An 18,318-nucleotide genomic window follows, 5' to 3' on the forward strand; every position below is an offset into this window, starting at 1 on the left:
GTGCTATTTTTTTTGGCTGACTGTTCCCCATCCAGCAGAACATCTCGAATACCAGGCTGGTCTTCTCCTCCCTGATATCTGCTGGGGCAGCAAGACTGTAGCAGGAGGGAAGCAGATGAGAGGGAGAGGAGAGATAGTGGACTCTGGTATTATCTTGCTGTGATGATATAGAGAAAAAGATCTTAAATATTCTTAAAGGAAAAGAAAATTACATCCCACACCAATCTATATCTGCTTAGTGCTTTCTGAAGCAAAACTACAGCCCCGTATCCCCCACAGCTGGTGGCATAGTTGGCACTCGGGGACGCATTTATTTCCCTGGTCCTGTGCCCAACCTCCTTCTTCCACAACACGCACATCCTGAAGAAGCAGGGGCTTCAAAAGATGCGATCTCTGATTCACATAATTTTCACTGTTTTCTAATACACAGTTCTTTTACAGCATGGGAGGGAAGTGCTGCCGATTTTCAGTTACTAATTTTTAGAACCTAATTGTGGGTTTGTTGACTCCACATGATACCGAATTTGTCTTTCGTATTGTGACAGCAACCATTAACAGCGATGCTGCCGAGGATAAGATGAACGGTCCTTAACATAACAGCAGTTAATGACACAACTATGCTAATCACGGTCACCCCCCAGCCCCCTTCGGCGCAAATCAGCCCAGGAACGCGGCTGTTGGTGGCGTTTGCAACCCAGTACGGAGCGTGTGCGAGGGGTGCCTGATCAAGAGGCTTTGGGTCTCACGGTCCCAGCAAGATAGCCATGGATTACACATTAAATCAGCTCATTATGTATTTTTGATGCCATCTTTTGGCTCGTTAGCACATGAGCCTGTTTAAAACTAAATGCATCATTAAGGCTGCACAGCTAACGTACTTTAGAACCTCATTAAATGAAAAGATTATTACAAAACTGGCCTGGCCTGACTGAACATGTGCAGTAAATTTATTCCCACTCTCAGTAAATATTTAGTATTATCATATTCGTTACATTGTTAAATGTGTCATTAGAACAAAGGATTTTTTTTTTTAAAAAATCTTGAAACTGAAGCCATACTTACTAAAAGAGAGAGAGAGAAAGAGAATAAGAACATTCTGGCCTGTTACAAACAAGTGGGAGGAAAAATCAGAACAGGAGAAATTCATTACCAGCTTCACAATATTTACAGTGGGAATCCTATAGCATAAATGCCTAAAATTAAGTAGATTAATCCTACCTCCAAAATTAAATCTGTAAAGTCCAGAAAAACTCATATAATGAGAATCTCAATTTCCATTTCCAAGAGTAGGAAAAGAAAGAGATTCTTACCAAAATTTTTGGAGAAAAAAACTTGAAATTGCAGTTTAAGTGTTCCCAAAATACCAAGAAAACAAAAGACTGAACAAAAAAAATAATCCTCAATGTTTATCAATTCAAGGGAAATCTCCTGATTTGAATCTCCTGCACATGAAATGCTATTTGTTCTGTAGTAGTGGTAGTAGTAGTAGTAGTAGTGCCTTGCAGTGTAAAGTCCCAGCTACTGACCTTGAGCTCCTCCAAGTCGGGCCTCTCCATGTTGACCACTGCTGCGAGCAGCTGGTCCTCCAAGCCGTCTCGCGTGACAGTGAAGTTGATGAGGGTGCACTGTGCCTGCAGCTCGGGTTGGAAATGGGGGTTTGCCAGCTTCGTGTGGAGGATGAGACGGAAGGCAGGGTTGAAGTCACATTCCTTGTCCCCGATCTTAATGTACCTGAAATTAGAGCAAAAGAAACACGAGCATACGTCTTCCAGGACATCTCACCCAAAGACAAATGGTGGTATCAGTCAATGGCATCTACCAGCATGGGACTTGGCATTCTTCACGCAGAAACCATTGTTAAAGCAGAAAAGCATTCAAAATTGGACACACTTCAACCACTTCTGATTTAGGATAAAAACCCCAGACAGTCGCCCCTGAATTTTGGATCCTGTTTGAGAAGGCTCACAGTTTCCGGCACCAGGATAGTCAGTTCAACCATGAACCCTCCTTGCTTTTTACAGAGGCTGTATTCTACCTAAAGTTGGAGTTCCATGGAGTAAAAGCCTCTCAGCATTGAGATTTTAATTAGCCACAGCTAAAATTGCCTACTCCGTTGGCTCAGATCGAGCTTGAGCAGTGAAGCCAGATTCTGAGAGCGGCTGGTTGCCATTCCAGGGAGGTAACACCACCTGGAAACACAGCCTTCTCCTGTTCTGCATTTCTGACATCAAGTCTAAAACTTAAAAGACCCAGGAATTAATGTACCCTGAACCCAAGTTTAACAAAGCCCATGGGAACCAGAGGAAAAGAGAAACTGGAAATGCTTTCAGGGATGCAGTTGGACTGTTATGGGAACAGTGATGTTATCACAGGAATTTGAATACACCTTCCAGTCAAACATCAGCTCACTAGGTGTCCTCCTGGCCACCTCGATTGCTTTTACAGCTGTGAACACTGAGGCAGAGAGAAATCACATAGTACACACAGCTCACAGCAGCACCCAGAAATACAGCCGAGAGCCCCAGCTTCAAAAAATCTTCTTGCTCTGGGACTACCAGCATCTATCTGTGGGGTTGCCCTGGTTTTGGCTGAGACAGAGTTAATTTTCTTTCTAGTAGCAAGTACAGTGCTGTGTTTTGGATTTAATATGACAATAATGTTGGTACGCACTGATGGTTTAGTTGTTGTGGGTAGTTGTAGTGTCTACACTAAGTCAAGGGCTTTTCAGCTTCCCAGGCCCTACCAGGTGCAGGAGAAGCTGGGAGAGCACAGCTGGGAGAGCTGACCCAGAGTGGCCACAGGGATATCCCCCGCCATATCACGCCATGCTCTGGGCATAACTGGGGAGGCTAGCCGGGGGGTGGGATCGCTGCTCAGAATCAGAGTGGGCACTGGGGGGCGGTTCTGCATGTGGTAGCAATTGCATTTGTGCATCACTTGTTTTATTATTGTTGTTACCATTTTCTTTGTTATCCTATTAAATTGTCTTTATCTCAACCCACGAGTTATTTTCCATTCCCCTCCCATCCCCTTTGCGGGAGGCAGGGGGGAGTGACCGGCTGCCTGGTGCTTGGTTACCGGCTGGGGTTAAACCACGACAGGGGTCTGGGCTCGTGTTCTGGAAAACTTGAAACCCACAGGCTTTTTATTTGATTTATGACTTATTTTCCTTTTCTTAGGAAAGACATGATCTCGCAGGGAGTTTTGAGAGCAGAGCCACACTGAGTTTTTCACTGCAGGGGTGTCAGGAGATCCACCCCCATCTCTGCTTTCAAATATTTCAATCCCCTTCACTAGAACCGTCATCCCTCTGAAATGATCCTTCCCCTCCATCCTGCAGCTGAACCCGCAACCAGCCACCCTTCTCACGATGTTTTCCCCTGCAAACTTTCCAGACAGCTTGCCTTTCCCAGCAGTTTACATCATCCTAAGATATTTTAGGCAAGTAAGGAAATGATCCTCAAAGAACTTAAGGAATGCAAAAGGCAGAGCTTAACAGGCTGTTTGTTATTTACTGCACAAAGCCAAGAGCAGGACAGCACGGCGAGGCAGTGCAGCAGGCACAGAGGTCAGCCCGTGCCGGGCTCCTGCGAACGATGTGCATCCTTCTAAAGGCAGATGACTCCACGCTGTGAAAGCCAGCAAAACAACATCAAGAAAGTCCCTGAATCAAGTTCAGCGCTGAGCACGAGGTTTTAATTGTTGCCATTATTTGAGTACACACTCAAACTGTGTTTACTTTACTTTACATACATACAGAAAGAAAAAGTGAAGTGCCTTGCTGCTCCTCTTGCTGATCTCCTCTTGGCTGGAGGGTGACCAGCAGCTGCCATACAGAACTTGACCTCATTAAGAAACACTTACATATTCTCAATGCTTAAACCTGCAGCTGTATTCCTAAGCGCTGCGCAGTGTTTGCTAAAATTCAAGGTTACTTTTTCTTTACGACAGCAATAGCTATTTTGGTAATAATTCAGTGTCAAGATAGCCAATTACAGCCACCAAGGTCACTATACAAAAGGAGAATTACAGGTCTCTCTTTTACATGAGGTTTGAATGACACTGTCCAACAAAATGAAAAATCTAGGTTTATTTCAAAGCCATCCTATCACTGAATTACCTGTGATTGCCTAATTTAAAATGCCCTCACTTCCGAAGGCAGGATGTTAGTGCTGCTGTATATGAACACGCACAATTTGAGCTCAGGAACAGAAAGCACAACAGCACAAAGAACCCATCCCCACATGCCATTAAACCTCCCCGGAGCTCACCTTCCTTTCTTGGTTGTTTCTCGCCCCAGTAACGGCCCCAAAACTGGATCCACAGATTCCTCCAGGTTTTCAATCAAAACCAATTCTCCCGCAGCCAGGGCTCGTTCCATCGTGTCCAAATACCTGTGGGAAAGCATTGGTACCCATCACAGTGAGGCTAGATGTGATGCTTTGCAGCAAGGAGGATGCGATGGGGACAGAGGGGTGCTCCACACTGCGGTGGCAGCTACGTACACAGGCCAGCAGTTGTGAGAGAGAAAGAGGGGGCAGATGGTGTCAACATATGGTGCTGAAAGGGGCACTGGCACAGTTTTGGTTGCCCAACAAAGAGAATCAGGTCTCAGACCTCCCAAGAGCAGGCAATAATAACCGTGTCTTCTTTCCCAAGAAAAGACCATGAGCATCAGTGAACAAAGATGGGACATCCTGGGGTTTTTTTAAGCAAATACTTTGTTTCCCCTAGAACTAACTGGTGCAGTTAATCTTGCGTAAAAGCAAGGAAGAAGAGTAGGTTTCAGCTCCATTTTGCCCAGGGTTTAGGATCACATTTAGGACAGCTTCTTTCCTCACGAGGGAATTGGACCCCTTTGCCCACTGCCTAACTGTGGAACGGGGACGTTCTGCATCGGGATGCTTTGTACCAGGAGGGGCAGGGTCAAGCGCTTGGGCTCTGTCCTTCAGGGCTGCTCAGCACGTCACACAACTGACTTTTCTGCAAAGAGGAGAGAAGGGGCCTGGGCAGGTGGTGAGGATGCTCCAGGCACTGTTACACCATCATTGTTGCACTGGATCACTCCAGCTACCTCCATTGGCTAAAATTTAGGTTCCTCATCTAAGCTAGACAGTTTAGGACCTCAAGAGGTGACAGAAAGATCTAAGACAAGAAGTTTGGAGTGACCTTTAGGCCCGACCTTTAAAGGAATATGTTAACACAATGCAAAGCCCATCCTTGATCAGCAGCCTCCATCTTTCTGAGTCTGGGAATATTTTATACAAAGAAATAGTCAGAGAGAATGGCAGCAGCTGACTCCAAAGCTGCTCAAATGGCCCTTTCCTGAAGGAGATAAGGGTGTGGGTTTAAACCTCCTAAAGCAGATGGAAGCAAAGCAGCACCATTTCCCAGATGATGAAACACTCCCTTATTTACTGTAGTGGGGCAGTGAATGATGCTTTTAGCCAATGGCCCCGAGACATCACAGCAACATGCTGAACTCCCCTCTCAGAGTGCCTGCCAGCCTGGTGCGTGGCCGGGGAGGGAGGGGAAAAGACATGCTGTGTGTGCACAGCACGCTGGATGGCCCCATCCACAAGAAGGGCTGGAAGGATCCGGGGAACCACAGGCCTGTCAGCCTGACCTCGGTGCCAGGCAAGGTGATGGAGCAGATCATCTCGAGTGCCACCACGCGGCATGTACAGGACAACCAGGCAATCAGGCCCAGTCAACGTGGGTTCATGAAAGGCAGGAGCAACCTGATATCCTTCTATGACAAGGTGATCCACTTAGTGGATGAGGGAAAGGCTGTGGACGTTGTCTACCTGGACTCTAGTAAAGCCTTTAGCACCGTTTCCCACAGCATTCTCCTGGAGAAACGGGCCGCTCATGGCTCAGACAAGCATAAGCTTCACCTGGATGGCCAGGCCCAAAGAGTTGTGGTGAATGGAGTTACATCCAATTGACGGTCAGTCTCAAGTGGTGTTCCCCAGCGCTCAGTACTGGGGCCCATTCTCTTTAATATCTTTATCAATGATCTGGATGAGGGGATCGAGTGCACACTCAGTAAGTTTGCAGCTGACACCAAGCTGGGCAGGAGTCTTGATCTGCTCCAGGGTAGGAAGGCTCTGCAGAGGGATCTGGATGGATTGATGGGCCGAGGCAACTGTATGAGGTTCAACAAGGCTCAGTGCTGGGTCCTGCACTTGGGTCACAACAACCCCAGGCAACGCTACAGGATTGGGGAAAAGTGGCTGGAAAGCTGCCCGGCAGAAAAGGACCTGGGGGTGTTGGTTGACAACCGGCTGAACATGAGCCAGCAGTGTGCCCAGGTGGCCAAGAAGGCCAACAGCATCCTGACTTGTATCAGCAATGGTGTGGCCAGCACGACCAGTCCAGTGACCATCCCCCTCTACTCGGCACTGGTGAGGCCGCACCTCAAGTGCTGGGTTCAGTTTTGGGCCCCTCACTACAAGAAGGACATTGAGGTGCTGGAGTGTGTCCAGAGAAGGGCAGCGAAGCAGGGAAGGGTCTGGAGCACAAGTCTGATGGGAGCGGCTGAGGGAACTGGGGTGGTTCAGCCTGGAGAAAAGGAGGCTGAGGGGAGACCTGATCACTCTCTGCAAGTACCTGAAAGGAGGGTGTAGCCAGGTGGGGGATGGTCTCCTCTCCCAAGTGACAAGTGACAGGACATGAGGAAACCCTCCTTGTGCCAGGAAAGGTTTATATTGTGTATTAGGAAAAACATCTGCACTGAAAGGGTTGTCAAGCACTGGACCAGGCTGCCCAGGGAAGTGGTGGAGTCACTATCCCTGGAGGTATTTAAAAGATGTGTAGATGTGGTGCTTAGGGAAATGGACTTGGTGCTAGGTTAATGGTTGGACTTGATGATCTTAAAGGTCTTTTCCAACCTAAACAATTTTATGATTCTCTGATATGGATGTTACAGGGTCTATTCCTCTTGTTCCATCCTGGAGGTTTGTATTTAGGTGCCTCTTCTAGGATCCTTACTTTTCCCCAGACTGCTTTGAATAATTGCAAGGCACGGTGACCAGGTTGGCCAGGAAACAGAAATTTGCTCTAATGTAAAATGAGCTGTATTTTCATCCCAAATCTAATAACTTCTTGTTATTTTCTATGAGTAAAGAAGAGGAGGCACCAGCAAAACAACCTGGGCAACCGCAAGACATCTCCAAAACTGCAAGAATTTGCAAGCACCAAGCTTGGGTCACTGTCACCTGCTGCCAATGCTTTGCTCTGTATTAAAAAAAAAAAAAAAATTACCCCAGGGCTCACACCCGAGCAGGGATTTGACTCTGGGTCTGCTCCATCCCAGCTGGGACTCCTCACTGGTGGGTAGAAATAGCTGCAAACTGAGGTAGCAGAAGACCTGTCTGTGTGCTGAACGGAGTAGTAAGAGCCAGGATAAAAGCCTTCCCATAAAAGATTTAGCCAGATCAATGCAGGGGTGCTGCAATGAGAACCTCTAGCTAGTGCCAGCGTGGGAGCAGTTAGCCCAGCTGGTCTGCAGGGCATGGTGACCCCCATGGCAGCTTCACCCTCTCTGCCCAGGCCCTTTCTCCTCTTCCAACATGTAGGAAGCCCTACTCACCCTCCTGGGTGAAACTGAGTCAGGACATGACACATAAGATGAGCCTGATGGAGGATGCCGTAGTCCTACATGTATCTCAGCCTCCAGCTCATAGCTCTCTCCATTCTCAGCTTCAGAGGAGTTTCTATGGTAACTGAGCCAAGCACTAAACAGACCCTCAATTTAATGAGAAATCTCTATCATTTTGGTAATGAATAAGCAGCTAATGCACAAATACATTTGAGGGTTTTCCTCAATGTAATTGGCTCAGATGGTTGCAGTTAAATATATGCTGTTCATCAAATATGACAGGCAGATAACCATTAAAAGGTATTATGTGATGAGGCTGATGTTTACCCCTTCTGCCCGATTCGGATTACTCGGAGGTCTTCGCCATACTTTGTTTTGATCCATTTGATACCCTGCAGCTGGGGATCCACCATGAGGGGCCAGCGCTCGCAGTTGGTGAGGATGGTGGCATTTTCGGTGGACATCCGATCAGCTGGCAGGCCCTCATTCTGCCAAGCTGCTACATCAGCATCATCTGTCAGCATGGTCAGAGGATCGAGGGACGGAGTTACAGGGATTGGCACCTGGGAGGAAAGGAGAAATGCCTCCTAATGTGTTGGCAAAAAACAATGAGTGTGACTTGTGACCTACACCAGGGACGCGCAAGGAAAATATTTCAAGAAAAGTTAGCTTAATTAAAAACTGCTAAGTCATATTTATCAGTGGTTTCCCATTCTGCAGGATAGTTTTGATCTAGTATTAAGTGTTTTCCAATCCTGTTATGAATTAACAGAAATTACGCAGGCACCCCAAAGATTTTTGTCTGCAGTCCTAAGCACCAAACGGCCACAGCCCAGCCAAGCAGGTTCAGATCACACACTGTGTGTACAAGCTCTCCAAGATGACAGCTTGGAAGAATATAATTAACACCCTCGTAAGCCTGCTGTTGTGTTGCGAAACAGCATTAGCAGTTCCAGAAACACTTCTCTGACATGGGAGGCCATTTCTGAATATGACAACCAGAAAGTGATCTGTGCCAGTTATCTGAGCAGAATGGGCGTTTAATTTTCCATTAGAAATACGGGCACTTCCTTGAAATTTCTAAGCACAGAGTCAGGCCATTTTTGGAATAATATTGCCTTTCTTAACTAAATTCTTGGCTTCATATTAAGAAATGCAGAATGTTGGGGTTTTTTCTCTCTCTCATCCTAAGGAACTTGCTGATTTTCCCAGCATTTTGATTTGGGCATCACTGCCCAGTTGTGACCTTATTTAAAAGGTTCTTGGCATTTCACCAGGAGTTATAACATCCAGTTACTGTACTGATGTGCAAAAGCTCAATCCTGCAGGAGACCGAGCACTTGCATTTACTAATGTATGAGAGGACCTGGTAAAAATCAGTGAATTATTAAGCAAGTTTGAAGCAAGACAGTCTCCATCTGGTCCGAACAGCAAGACATGGGTGAAACCAGCTGAGAGGCATGGCCAGCATGAACAGAGCTTATGTCCAGCATGAAGAACCATCTGGACCTTTTCCAAGCCTACTGGAGAGCTGGCAGTGCTCTGTCTGCTCCAAGCAATGCCTTCTCCGTACTACCTCCCTCCTTCTAGGCCATCCCTGACTTCTGGTTAAAAGTGCACAGCACTGGCACTGGGCTCCGTGTTTGGATCGCTGCATCGGGGATCTCCCTCCGCACATGGAGGAATTGGGTCACTTGCATGGAGCGAGGGTACCACAACATCTCCCCAGAGAGGAGTAAATCAAGTGTGGCTATGTCCTGCTCCTCAGTCCAACTCTGTGGGGACACAGGGATGCCCCTCATTTGGGGGATCTTCTCACTTGGAGAATCTTCTGTGGACATCAGAATTTATGGCCATGTTAATTCCAGTAACAGCTGCTTTTAGAGAAAGCAGGACTTACTTTTAGCTGGTGCAAATATGGCTTCCAGATTCCATCCAGAAGCTCTAGACGGTATTTCTTAGTGAAGTAGCCCAGGTAGGAGACAAAGGCTGTAATCAGCAGGACATCTCCACACAAGGTGCTCTGTTGCTGTTTGAAGTTCTTCACAGCTTCAGCCCATCTCACATTCTCGGAGGCGAGTCCCCCAACCTAGAATTCCCAAATCAAGTTGATCATTACAGAGGTTCTTTCAGCAATATCTCAGGATCTGGCCATGTCCATACCTTGTCCCCGAACTCAGCTGCCATTTGCTAAAGTTGAAAACCTGGGGTTGTGAAATATTCACCCGTTACTTTGCTAATCCCCATGTCCCGTTCATTGAGATGGGTCCTTCAGTCAAATCTCAGCTATATGCTCCACAGCTCCTCTAAAATCACCAAGGGAGGATCTGTCACTTCCCCAGCAGGAATTCACATAAAGATATCTGCATAAGGATTTCTGAGGCAGCCCATCAGCTATTAATGGCCTTAATGCCACAGATTCACACCTCGTTACACCTTCTCTCACACAGAGCACTCCTCTCCAACAGCCATAATCTTCAGCTATTTCACACAATTTATTATCACCCAGTAGATGGGATTTTGATCACAATTCCCTTGGGTCTACATTTCCCGTAAGGCTGTGTCCAGAAAACACTTCCTTGTGGACATTTTTCATGAGCATCTGATGCACAAACAACTGAGGACTTACCAGCTTTGAGCAGGATACAGCATCTCCTTGTAAAATAAGTTATCTCTACATGCACGGACAACTTTGACCATTGGTACTTTCTGGGGTACCATTGGTCCCTCATTCCTGAAGTCTTGTGATTATAAGCGATAGCCTAACACCACCACCCCCTTTTTTTTTTAATGAAGAAAACTTCAGCTGTAGTAACTTAGAAACAGAGCTTGGAAATATGAATGCAATGCATCCTCAGGTTCATAAGCCAGAAGAACCCAAAATGGTTTTATGTTGGCCTGATGGATTTGAAATCGAGAATGCCAAAGCTTATGGTCAAATTCACAGTCACTCTCCTGTTGTCAAGGTGCTCTGGAAATACTTATGATCAAATCCTCTCTACTCACAGGTCTCTGTTACCAGAGCCAAGCAGCACTTTATATTTTTCTTCAGTGTACAGTCCACATGAGCCTGGGGTTGTTTCTCATATTTCTCTTTTTTTAAAAAAAATCCTCTATATCCTTGTCTTTTGCAAACCTCCCCAAATAAGGGGTGCTGCAAATGTGACTAATACAACACTGTCTCCTTCTTCCAGGTTACTGTTAAATGTTAAATATGACCAGCTCTAACACAAATCCCTACAATAAGCCTTGCAAACACCTTGAATAACTCATTCCCCTAAACCGGGTTATTTTGCCATCTTAAACCAATACGCAGAACGCAGGTCCCCAGGATGGGAAGGCACCACCTTCAGATCCTTGCTGAATTTCACTGTCATGCATTCCAACTTCACCAAGTCCTATTTCTAGCAGAATCTTGCTGCTTTCTGAGAGTTAGCAGCCACCTTCTGGCTTCCAACACAAATTTACTCCTGGCCAGTTTATGCCATCAGTTCTCATGCAGACACTGTCCTCCAGCTCAAACAGCTCCCCCTTCACCCTCACATGTTCCTCCAGATGCTTTTATAAACAGCCAGTATTTTCTAGGGAATGTGCTCTGCTTGGCTAAGCAAAAGAAGTTGATCTAGTTCCCCTCTGAAATACACAGCCACAGGAACAGCTCTACCTAGCCAGACCCAAGGTCCACCTCCTTTGGCACCTTGTCTGCTGACAGCAGCTCTTAGCAGATGACTTGGGAAGACTATACAAATGAGCACCTGGTAATACTTCTTGACATAATCTCCCAGCTTCCCACAACTGGAGGTTTAAGGACCTTCTGAAACAGAGCTTATGTCTCTGTGCTTAATAGCCACTGATGATTTTTTCCTTCGTGACTAAGCTAAGCTGCTGCGGATACCAACCAACCTTTTGGCATCTACAGCATCCTGTGGACAGGAGATACAGAGTTTAGCTATGCTTTCTGTAAAAAAAGTACATCCTTTGATGTGCTGCCTGACCTTTTCAATTGCTAAAACCTGCTCGCATAGTGGAAAAACAGCGAACAATCACGCTCGCGTCACCTTCTCCATACCACTCATGATTTCAAGCCCTTGATACCCTCTCTGCTGTCTCCTTTTGAGGTCGAAGAGCTTTAGCCTATTCAATAATTTCTCACACAGAAGCAGCCTTTTGATTGTCCTTGCAATCTTTATCTTCACTGAATGATGTAATCTTTATTATCCAGTTTCTTTTTATTGTTACCTTCTCTGCACCATTTCCCATTCTACTACATCCTTTGAGGTACAGCAGAGGGGATGGAGGTACGCTGCACATTCGAGATTTATTTAGAACGTATTTATATAGTGAGATTGTGATTTTTCTCTATTTTGTTCTCTCTTCTTTTCCTAATAAACCCTAACATTCAATTTCTGCTTGAGTTTGGGGTTTGTTGAGGGTTTTTTGCCTCTGGGAGCACAGAGTTCACATACTCTCAAAACTCTTAACTCCATCATTTCATTCCTGAATGACAGAAACTAGCTCAGCATCACTTACAGGGCATGTAAAGTAAAAACTAATTTTTCCAATATACATTGCTTCACATTTATCTACCTGGCATTTCATACCTCCATAACTTGGTATAACTTTTACAATTCTTTATAGAGAATCTCCATCATTACTGTATTTATATTACTGACAAACTCTGCAACCTGCTTACACACCATCTCATCCTGATCATTTATGATTATTCTGATGAACCAAAGAACTAACAGTCACCTGCAATACCTCTGATGGCCTTCCTGCCTTGAGAAATCTGCCCCTTGGAATCAGTGAAAACTGCCTTCTGGGCAGTCTGACTCCTTCCAGGAGCACAAAGAGAGGCTGCAGATCTTCTTTGACTTTCAAGCTCAGAGCTGTCCCTAAACCTGTTCCAGTTGAGTTACTCATGCATGATCATGAACCACCATCCTACTCACAAAGCTGCAGAGGTTTCCCCAGTGCCTTTTGCTGATCTCAGCGTGTGTTGATATTCCCTTAGCCTTGCTGGAAAGCCAGCTCTTGATATGATGATGACCACATCTGCCCTTCTTAGGGCTACACCACGTGTAGGGCAAAGCCTGAACAAATAGACTCAAGTGCTCCTCACTGGTTGCTGGCAATGTGCTCCTGGTTTAGAGACAAACAATCTGTTATAAATCCATAGTTACATGTCTGCATCTTATATTACTGAATTTCATCCCATTCCTATAGTTCTCATATCCAGACCACCCAGTTATTTCAACCACAGTCATGCTTCCTCTTCATCTGTTGAGACTTCCCGTTTTTATGTTCTCAGTCTTACAGGTCTGTCTATCATCTATTCCCCCATTCATTAAAGTGGAGCACGTGAAGGCTGGGAAATATCAGGGATCAGGCAGGTATATCACCTGCCCTGTTCCTCCTCTGTTCTGGGCATTTGCTGGAGTCCAGTTGAAGCTGGACAGACCCTGGTCTCAGCCTGCATATCTGTTCTTATGTCCTCCTACTTGCTGAAAAAGAAGCAAAGCACTACTTTTAAATTATCAGTTATTTTTAAGGCTCATACCTAAATTATCTCAACTCCAGTCACAGTGCACAGAAGTCCACTTCCTCTATCTTTCCTTTGTAGCTTCTATAGATGAAATACCTACAGGTCTTTCCTCCAGCCTCTTTGCAGTCAATTCTCATACTACTCCCATACTACCCTCTAAGACCAAGCAGTCTTTATTGATCTGATCTTCCTAATACTTATAGACTCTCTATATACTCCTAATTAATTTCTTGAGGTGACTTTTTTATCCACTTAGGTCCTGGGGGTCTTTTCTTCTCCTTTGCTTGGGTCACATGCTACTGCCAGTTTTAGTATCTTAAAGAAAGCCCAGGTGTCTTCCACCTCAGATCCTAGAAGTCATTGGAATTCTTTTTATTTAGCCAGTAGAAAATTAAAAGCCATCTCATTTGTTTCCCTTTAGCTCTTTGATAACGAGGCATAGTGAACATTCATCCCGTATTCACTTTCTGCATACTGTGCATGATTTTATAGGCTTCTGTCTCATCCATCCCTACACCATCTCTTTTCCAAAATGAAGAGTCCTAATCTATTTCCTCTCTTCACATACAGAAGCTGTTGCATACATCTTTGTACCTTTTCTAGGCCACCTACAGCCTTCTGAGATGGGGTAACCTGACTGCGTTCAGCATGTATGATGTAGGCATGCCATAGATCTGGACTGATACAACGATTGTTTAACTTCTACTTCCTGATTTTTTCCTACCCATTCATAATATTCAATTTGCAAATCTCCTCAAATTTCTTCCTCCAGTTGAGCACCACGCTGCTGTTTCTGAGAACTCTCTGCAATGACTCGAAGAGCTCTTCTGTGAGTGATAATAGTGCAATTAGGACCTATCAATGTAAATGCATGATTACAGTTCGTTTTCCCTGCATGCATTATTTTGCATTTGTCATCACTAAATTTCATCTGCCACATTAGCACATATCCACTCACAGATACCACCCATCAGCCATCCTCCCTTTTCTGGTGCACAGATCCCTAGACATTCCCTGATCCTTGTCCCTTGGATCCTGGAGGATCTTCCCTGGGTTGTGTAAAGTTCGTGAGATGCCAAAATAAAATTAAGGTGCTGTAGAAGTTCAGCTTGCTTTCATCCCCCCTGGTTCGTTTCTCAATCCAAAGCAACACTATCTGTGTTCAGTTATGTGTATTCTTCATACACCCTCAAATGTGTTTATTTCAAAGTCTAGGAACTTGTTCCTGCCCACAGGCACGTAGGTGACACATCTTGGATGTCAAATAAATTGTACATCAGTAAGGGCTGTCAGGACCCATTCCTAGATCAAAGCCAGACATGACACAGAAGATGGTGTGCATTGCACACCAGTAGGCTGGGATGCAAGTAGTTCTTGCATACACTGCAAAAGCAATCCATTTTTGACAGCAGTAGTAGCAAGCTGTGCTTTCTAACCAGGCTGTTAAAGATGGCTAGTGGAACTGGCACTGACATCACTTGTTCTTGTCTGCGTTTACAGCTGCCTGTGTTCAGTGCTCCCTCAGCTATGACGCCTGCTAGCAGCTCCTCGCACCAGCAGCTCTGTCCTGCAACCAGCCAAGACACACAGTGCTCCAAGAAACCCAAGGGAGTCTCAAATCAAGTTGTTTCCAGGCCATGGGGTGGGGAGGAGATGTAACCAACTGGGATGCAGCGTCCCTGCTCCTCCAGCATTTCTGTCTATCTTATGGCAAGCATGATAAGATTTCACCTCTAAATAAAAACTCCTCTAAGTGAATGGATTTTCTATTAAACCACAATACAAATGCCACAGCTCGTATCCCAGCCACAGGCAGACAGCTGATTTCCCAGGGACTGAGTGCTTCTCTCCTCCTCTCCCAACAAGTTGCATTGAACTCTAATGATTTCCATCAGCAGAAATAACCCTGGTCTTGCCCAGACTTTTAAATCATCCCTGATCCTAACCATTTCCACTGCTTTCCACATGATCCACAGTAAGCAGAGACCCCCAGTAATTGTGCATCGTCATGTGCTGCAGCACCTTGGCAGCATGAGAAGCCAGAGTTACCTTTCTGTCTTTGCAACCAGGCTGGCAAGAGCCATGTTCTCCCCCATTAAAGCTCCAAACAGGAGCCCAAGGCGTGTTCATTGCAGGAGTTTGGTTTCGGACATGAGTTTGAGCCGACAGTCTGTGCTCATCTCCCGCGTGAAATGCAAGAGAGAGTTGCTAGATTTAGTCTGGATGACTTTGCCCATCAGTGGCTAGCACTGCCTGCAGGTCCCGAGGTTTAATTGTCTCCAGAAGCAGGACGGCACACGCCGGCAGATGTCTGTGGAACACGTTTCTGGCTGTGTTGCAAAAAGTTCCATGCACATGGAAGTCGGAGCCCTCAGTGTGGCAGCAAGAGATGAAACCCTTCCAGCCAACTAATCACCACGTCCAGCCTCAGGCTGGAAAGCTAAAGGGGACGGTCCCTCCATCTGTGCTCCAGTCCCAAGACAACAGCCATGGAGGGCCTCTGCAGGAAGTGCTGTTCCGGTAACTCACGCACTACTAAGTGGACTGCTATGTCTTTCTATCTTTTCCAGTGTTTTTGTGGCACAGTTGGGAGGGATTAAGAGTGCTGGGAAGGAGGGTGCAGCAGAAAGATAATTTATGAGCCTATTTGCAGCATTAGGAGAGCTCCAACTCAAATCTCTTTATAAATCTTTGCCTTTGGAGATGTGGCAGCAACAGACACTGAATGGGACAAATATCTAGATTTCTTCCCTTGTTTGCTGTTGCACTCTTTTTTAGACTGTACATTGTTTGGAACAACAGGATACTCTCAAAGGTGTTTTGTGTGTTTGCGTGTACATGTATATCTCTCAGCAAGCCATAGAGAAAACCAGAATGCAAACAATCCCACTCCAGCCTTCTTTGCTCTGTAGAAGCCCAGGGTTGACACTGGCTTCCCCAAGCTCTCAGCCTCTTATCTGTCATCAGCGCTTGTGACTGACAGGCTGAAGAATTTACCCAGTGTGAGTGAGGGAGATGATATTTGCCAGCTAGAGATCAATTGAAAACACACCACTTTTTTCTAGCAGAATCCAGGGCAGTGCCCAGCACTCATCCTCCTTACCAGTGCAAAGGATGTACCAGTCATACGATGCCTCAGTTCTGTGTGATCCTAGACACAGGAACAGAGATTTGCTTCCACCTGGCTCTGCTTTTTCTCTAACAATGAAAGGAAAGGGTGTTTCACCTGGGGGAGAGCATGTCCTGGCAGCAGGGAGGAGGTAGAAGACGACAACATTGGCAGACTATGGAGAAAACAAAGTTCAGCCTGTCTTGTCTACGCACATCGACAGACACAGCTTGGGAAGCTCTCCATGCTTTCAAACGCAGAGTAAAACCACTTTCCAGCCTCCCTGGGCATCACCTTTGCGAGCACAGGAGGACGTGACTAATCACAGCCGCTATGGCCATGCACCGTACTTGAGCAGATATCCAAACTCAACCTAAATGAAAATGGCTTATAAACCTCAGCAAGGACTGGCAGGCTGAAAAATAACAATCATATTCAAAGCAGAAAGCCCAAACTCGAGTGACATCCTTCATCTGCCCCAAAAAATCAAACCAACCTCCTCCACCCAGTTCTCTTGATGCACAGCTCAGGGTGCACCAAACCCATCCTCCTTTCTCCTCTTACCGTTTTCAGTTTGCTCCAATGGGAGACTTGAAACCCAGTCACCTACACATTCTCATTTTAAGTGTATATAAGAGACTGAAATCAGTACAGGAGTGGGCAACGTCCCCCACTGGTGACCAGGCAGAGCCACACATGGTCTCCCCAGTTCGCACAACACCAAATAAGAGTGGGGTGGGAGAAGCAGTTTGTGCTTAACCACTTCCTGATTGCTTTAATGGTTTCAAGATTTCAAAGTTTGCCACTGTGGTTCTCCTGAAGCCTGGACAGGGGAAGGTTTCTTTCCAAAACCGGTCACCAGTGCATCCAAAACATTTCAAGAGGAAAGAAAAGGGGGGCTTTGAAACCGAAGCTAGCTTGTATAGGCTAGCTTTGTGTAGCTAAACTGCTATTCAAAATAAATCATCAAGACCGTGCCTAAACAATGAAAAACCAGCTAAGGTATTTAACAGTTAAGGATATAGTCCAGCACCAGCAAAGCACGGGAACAAGTACTGCTTTTAAGCAGGTACTGACCCCGAGCCTGAGCGCCGTCCCAGTTAATTAGTAAGGTAAAGAACACACTTAAAAGGGAATATATTCCCATTGCTTCACTGAGATTCTACTGCCCACAACATCAACTCAGTGCTGTCAGATCATGGACAGATGCATCTGTCATCGCAAAAACTTCAACTGCAACCAAAGAAAGTTTTTGAAAACTTGATTCCAATGTCTTATCTTGATTTCAGAATCAAAACACTTTCTTTTAAAGGAAATTATTAAATGTTAAAAATCATGTAGGGACTTACATCACAAGTCACTATCTTTTTAAAATATTCCTCATACTGTTTTCCAAGGACAATTTTGTTAATACAGCTAAGCCAAAAAAACCCCACAAAACCCCACAATTTTTCTTATTGCAATATTGCAGTTGTATCTGAATGAAGACTCATGTTTTAAGCCAAGAATTCACATGCTAAGCACACACCTTTAAGAAAACATGTTCTGTTTGTTACAGTGGTACTAATCGAGGTGAAATTAAGCTGTATTCAGTGTAAAGTATACACTTACACACACACATATATTTATATGAAAAGAAGTGAGACCATCATTCCTATTTTTCTTTTTCATGAAACATTTTCTTCTCATATTTTGTGTTTACTGACTCCTACATGAGCCACAATCTACCTCCACATCACACGTTAAACAGGATTTTGTTAGGCTGTGGAAAGGCACGGGGAAATACTCATCCTGCAAAATCTCCCCAGAAACATAAATGGCTCTTTCAAATGAAAAAGCTGCTTTCCTGTTTTAATTGAAGGTTTTGGAAGCATTGAGTGAGATTTAACCTGAAGAACATGAAAGCATGAAACTCCTTCGGTGGTTCCATAAAAGAGATCTAAATCAGTATAGGAAGGGATTTATCTGCTGTTTGTCTTTGACCCCTTATATCTGAGTATATCACAGTCCTGCCTGAATTTGTCTGCGAAGCAGCCGCCTGTGCTACAGCAGTGCTGCACT

The 18,318-nt window shown here is 45.3% G+C and overlaps 1 protein-coding gene across 7 annotated transcripts in view; it reads right to left on the reverse strand.

Annotated features, from left to right (window-relative positions):
• DNAH9 (dynein axonemal heavy chain 9) overlaps positions 1–18,318 on the reverse strand; it is a 207,313-nt gene that overhangs the window by 80,489 nt on the left and 108,506 nt on the right. For all 7 annotated transcript variants that reach the window (XM_054846795.1, XM_054846794.1, XM_054846797.1 and 4 more), the window contains 4 exons: positions 9,504–9,692; positions 7,931–8,166; positions 4,272–4,394; positions 1,527–1,731 (listed from right to left, as the gene is read on the reverse strand). In XM_054846795.1, the coding sequence (XP_054702770.1) occupies positions 1,527–1,731; positions 4,272–4,394; positions 7,931–8,166; positions 9,504–9,692 (753 nt within the window). The remainder of the gene's footprint in view (positions 1–1,526; positions 1,732–4,271; positions 4,395–7,930; positions 8,167–9,503; positions 9,693–18,318) is intronic.

This window comes from Grus americana, chromosome 18 (assembly GCF_028858705.1).
Source record: "Grus americana isolate bGruAme1 chromosome 18, bGruAme1.mat, whole genome shotgun sequence".
NCBI classification, from domain to species: domain Eukaryota; kingdom Metazoa; phylum Chordata; class Aves; order Gruiformes; family Gruidae; genus Grus; species Grus americana.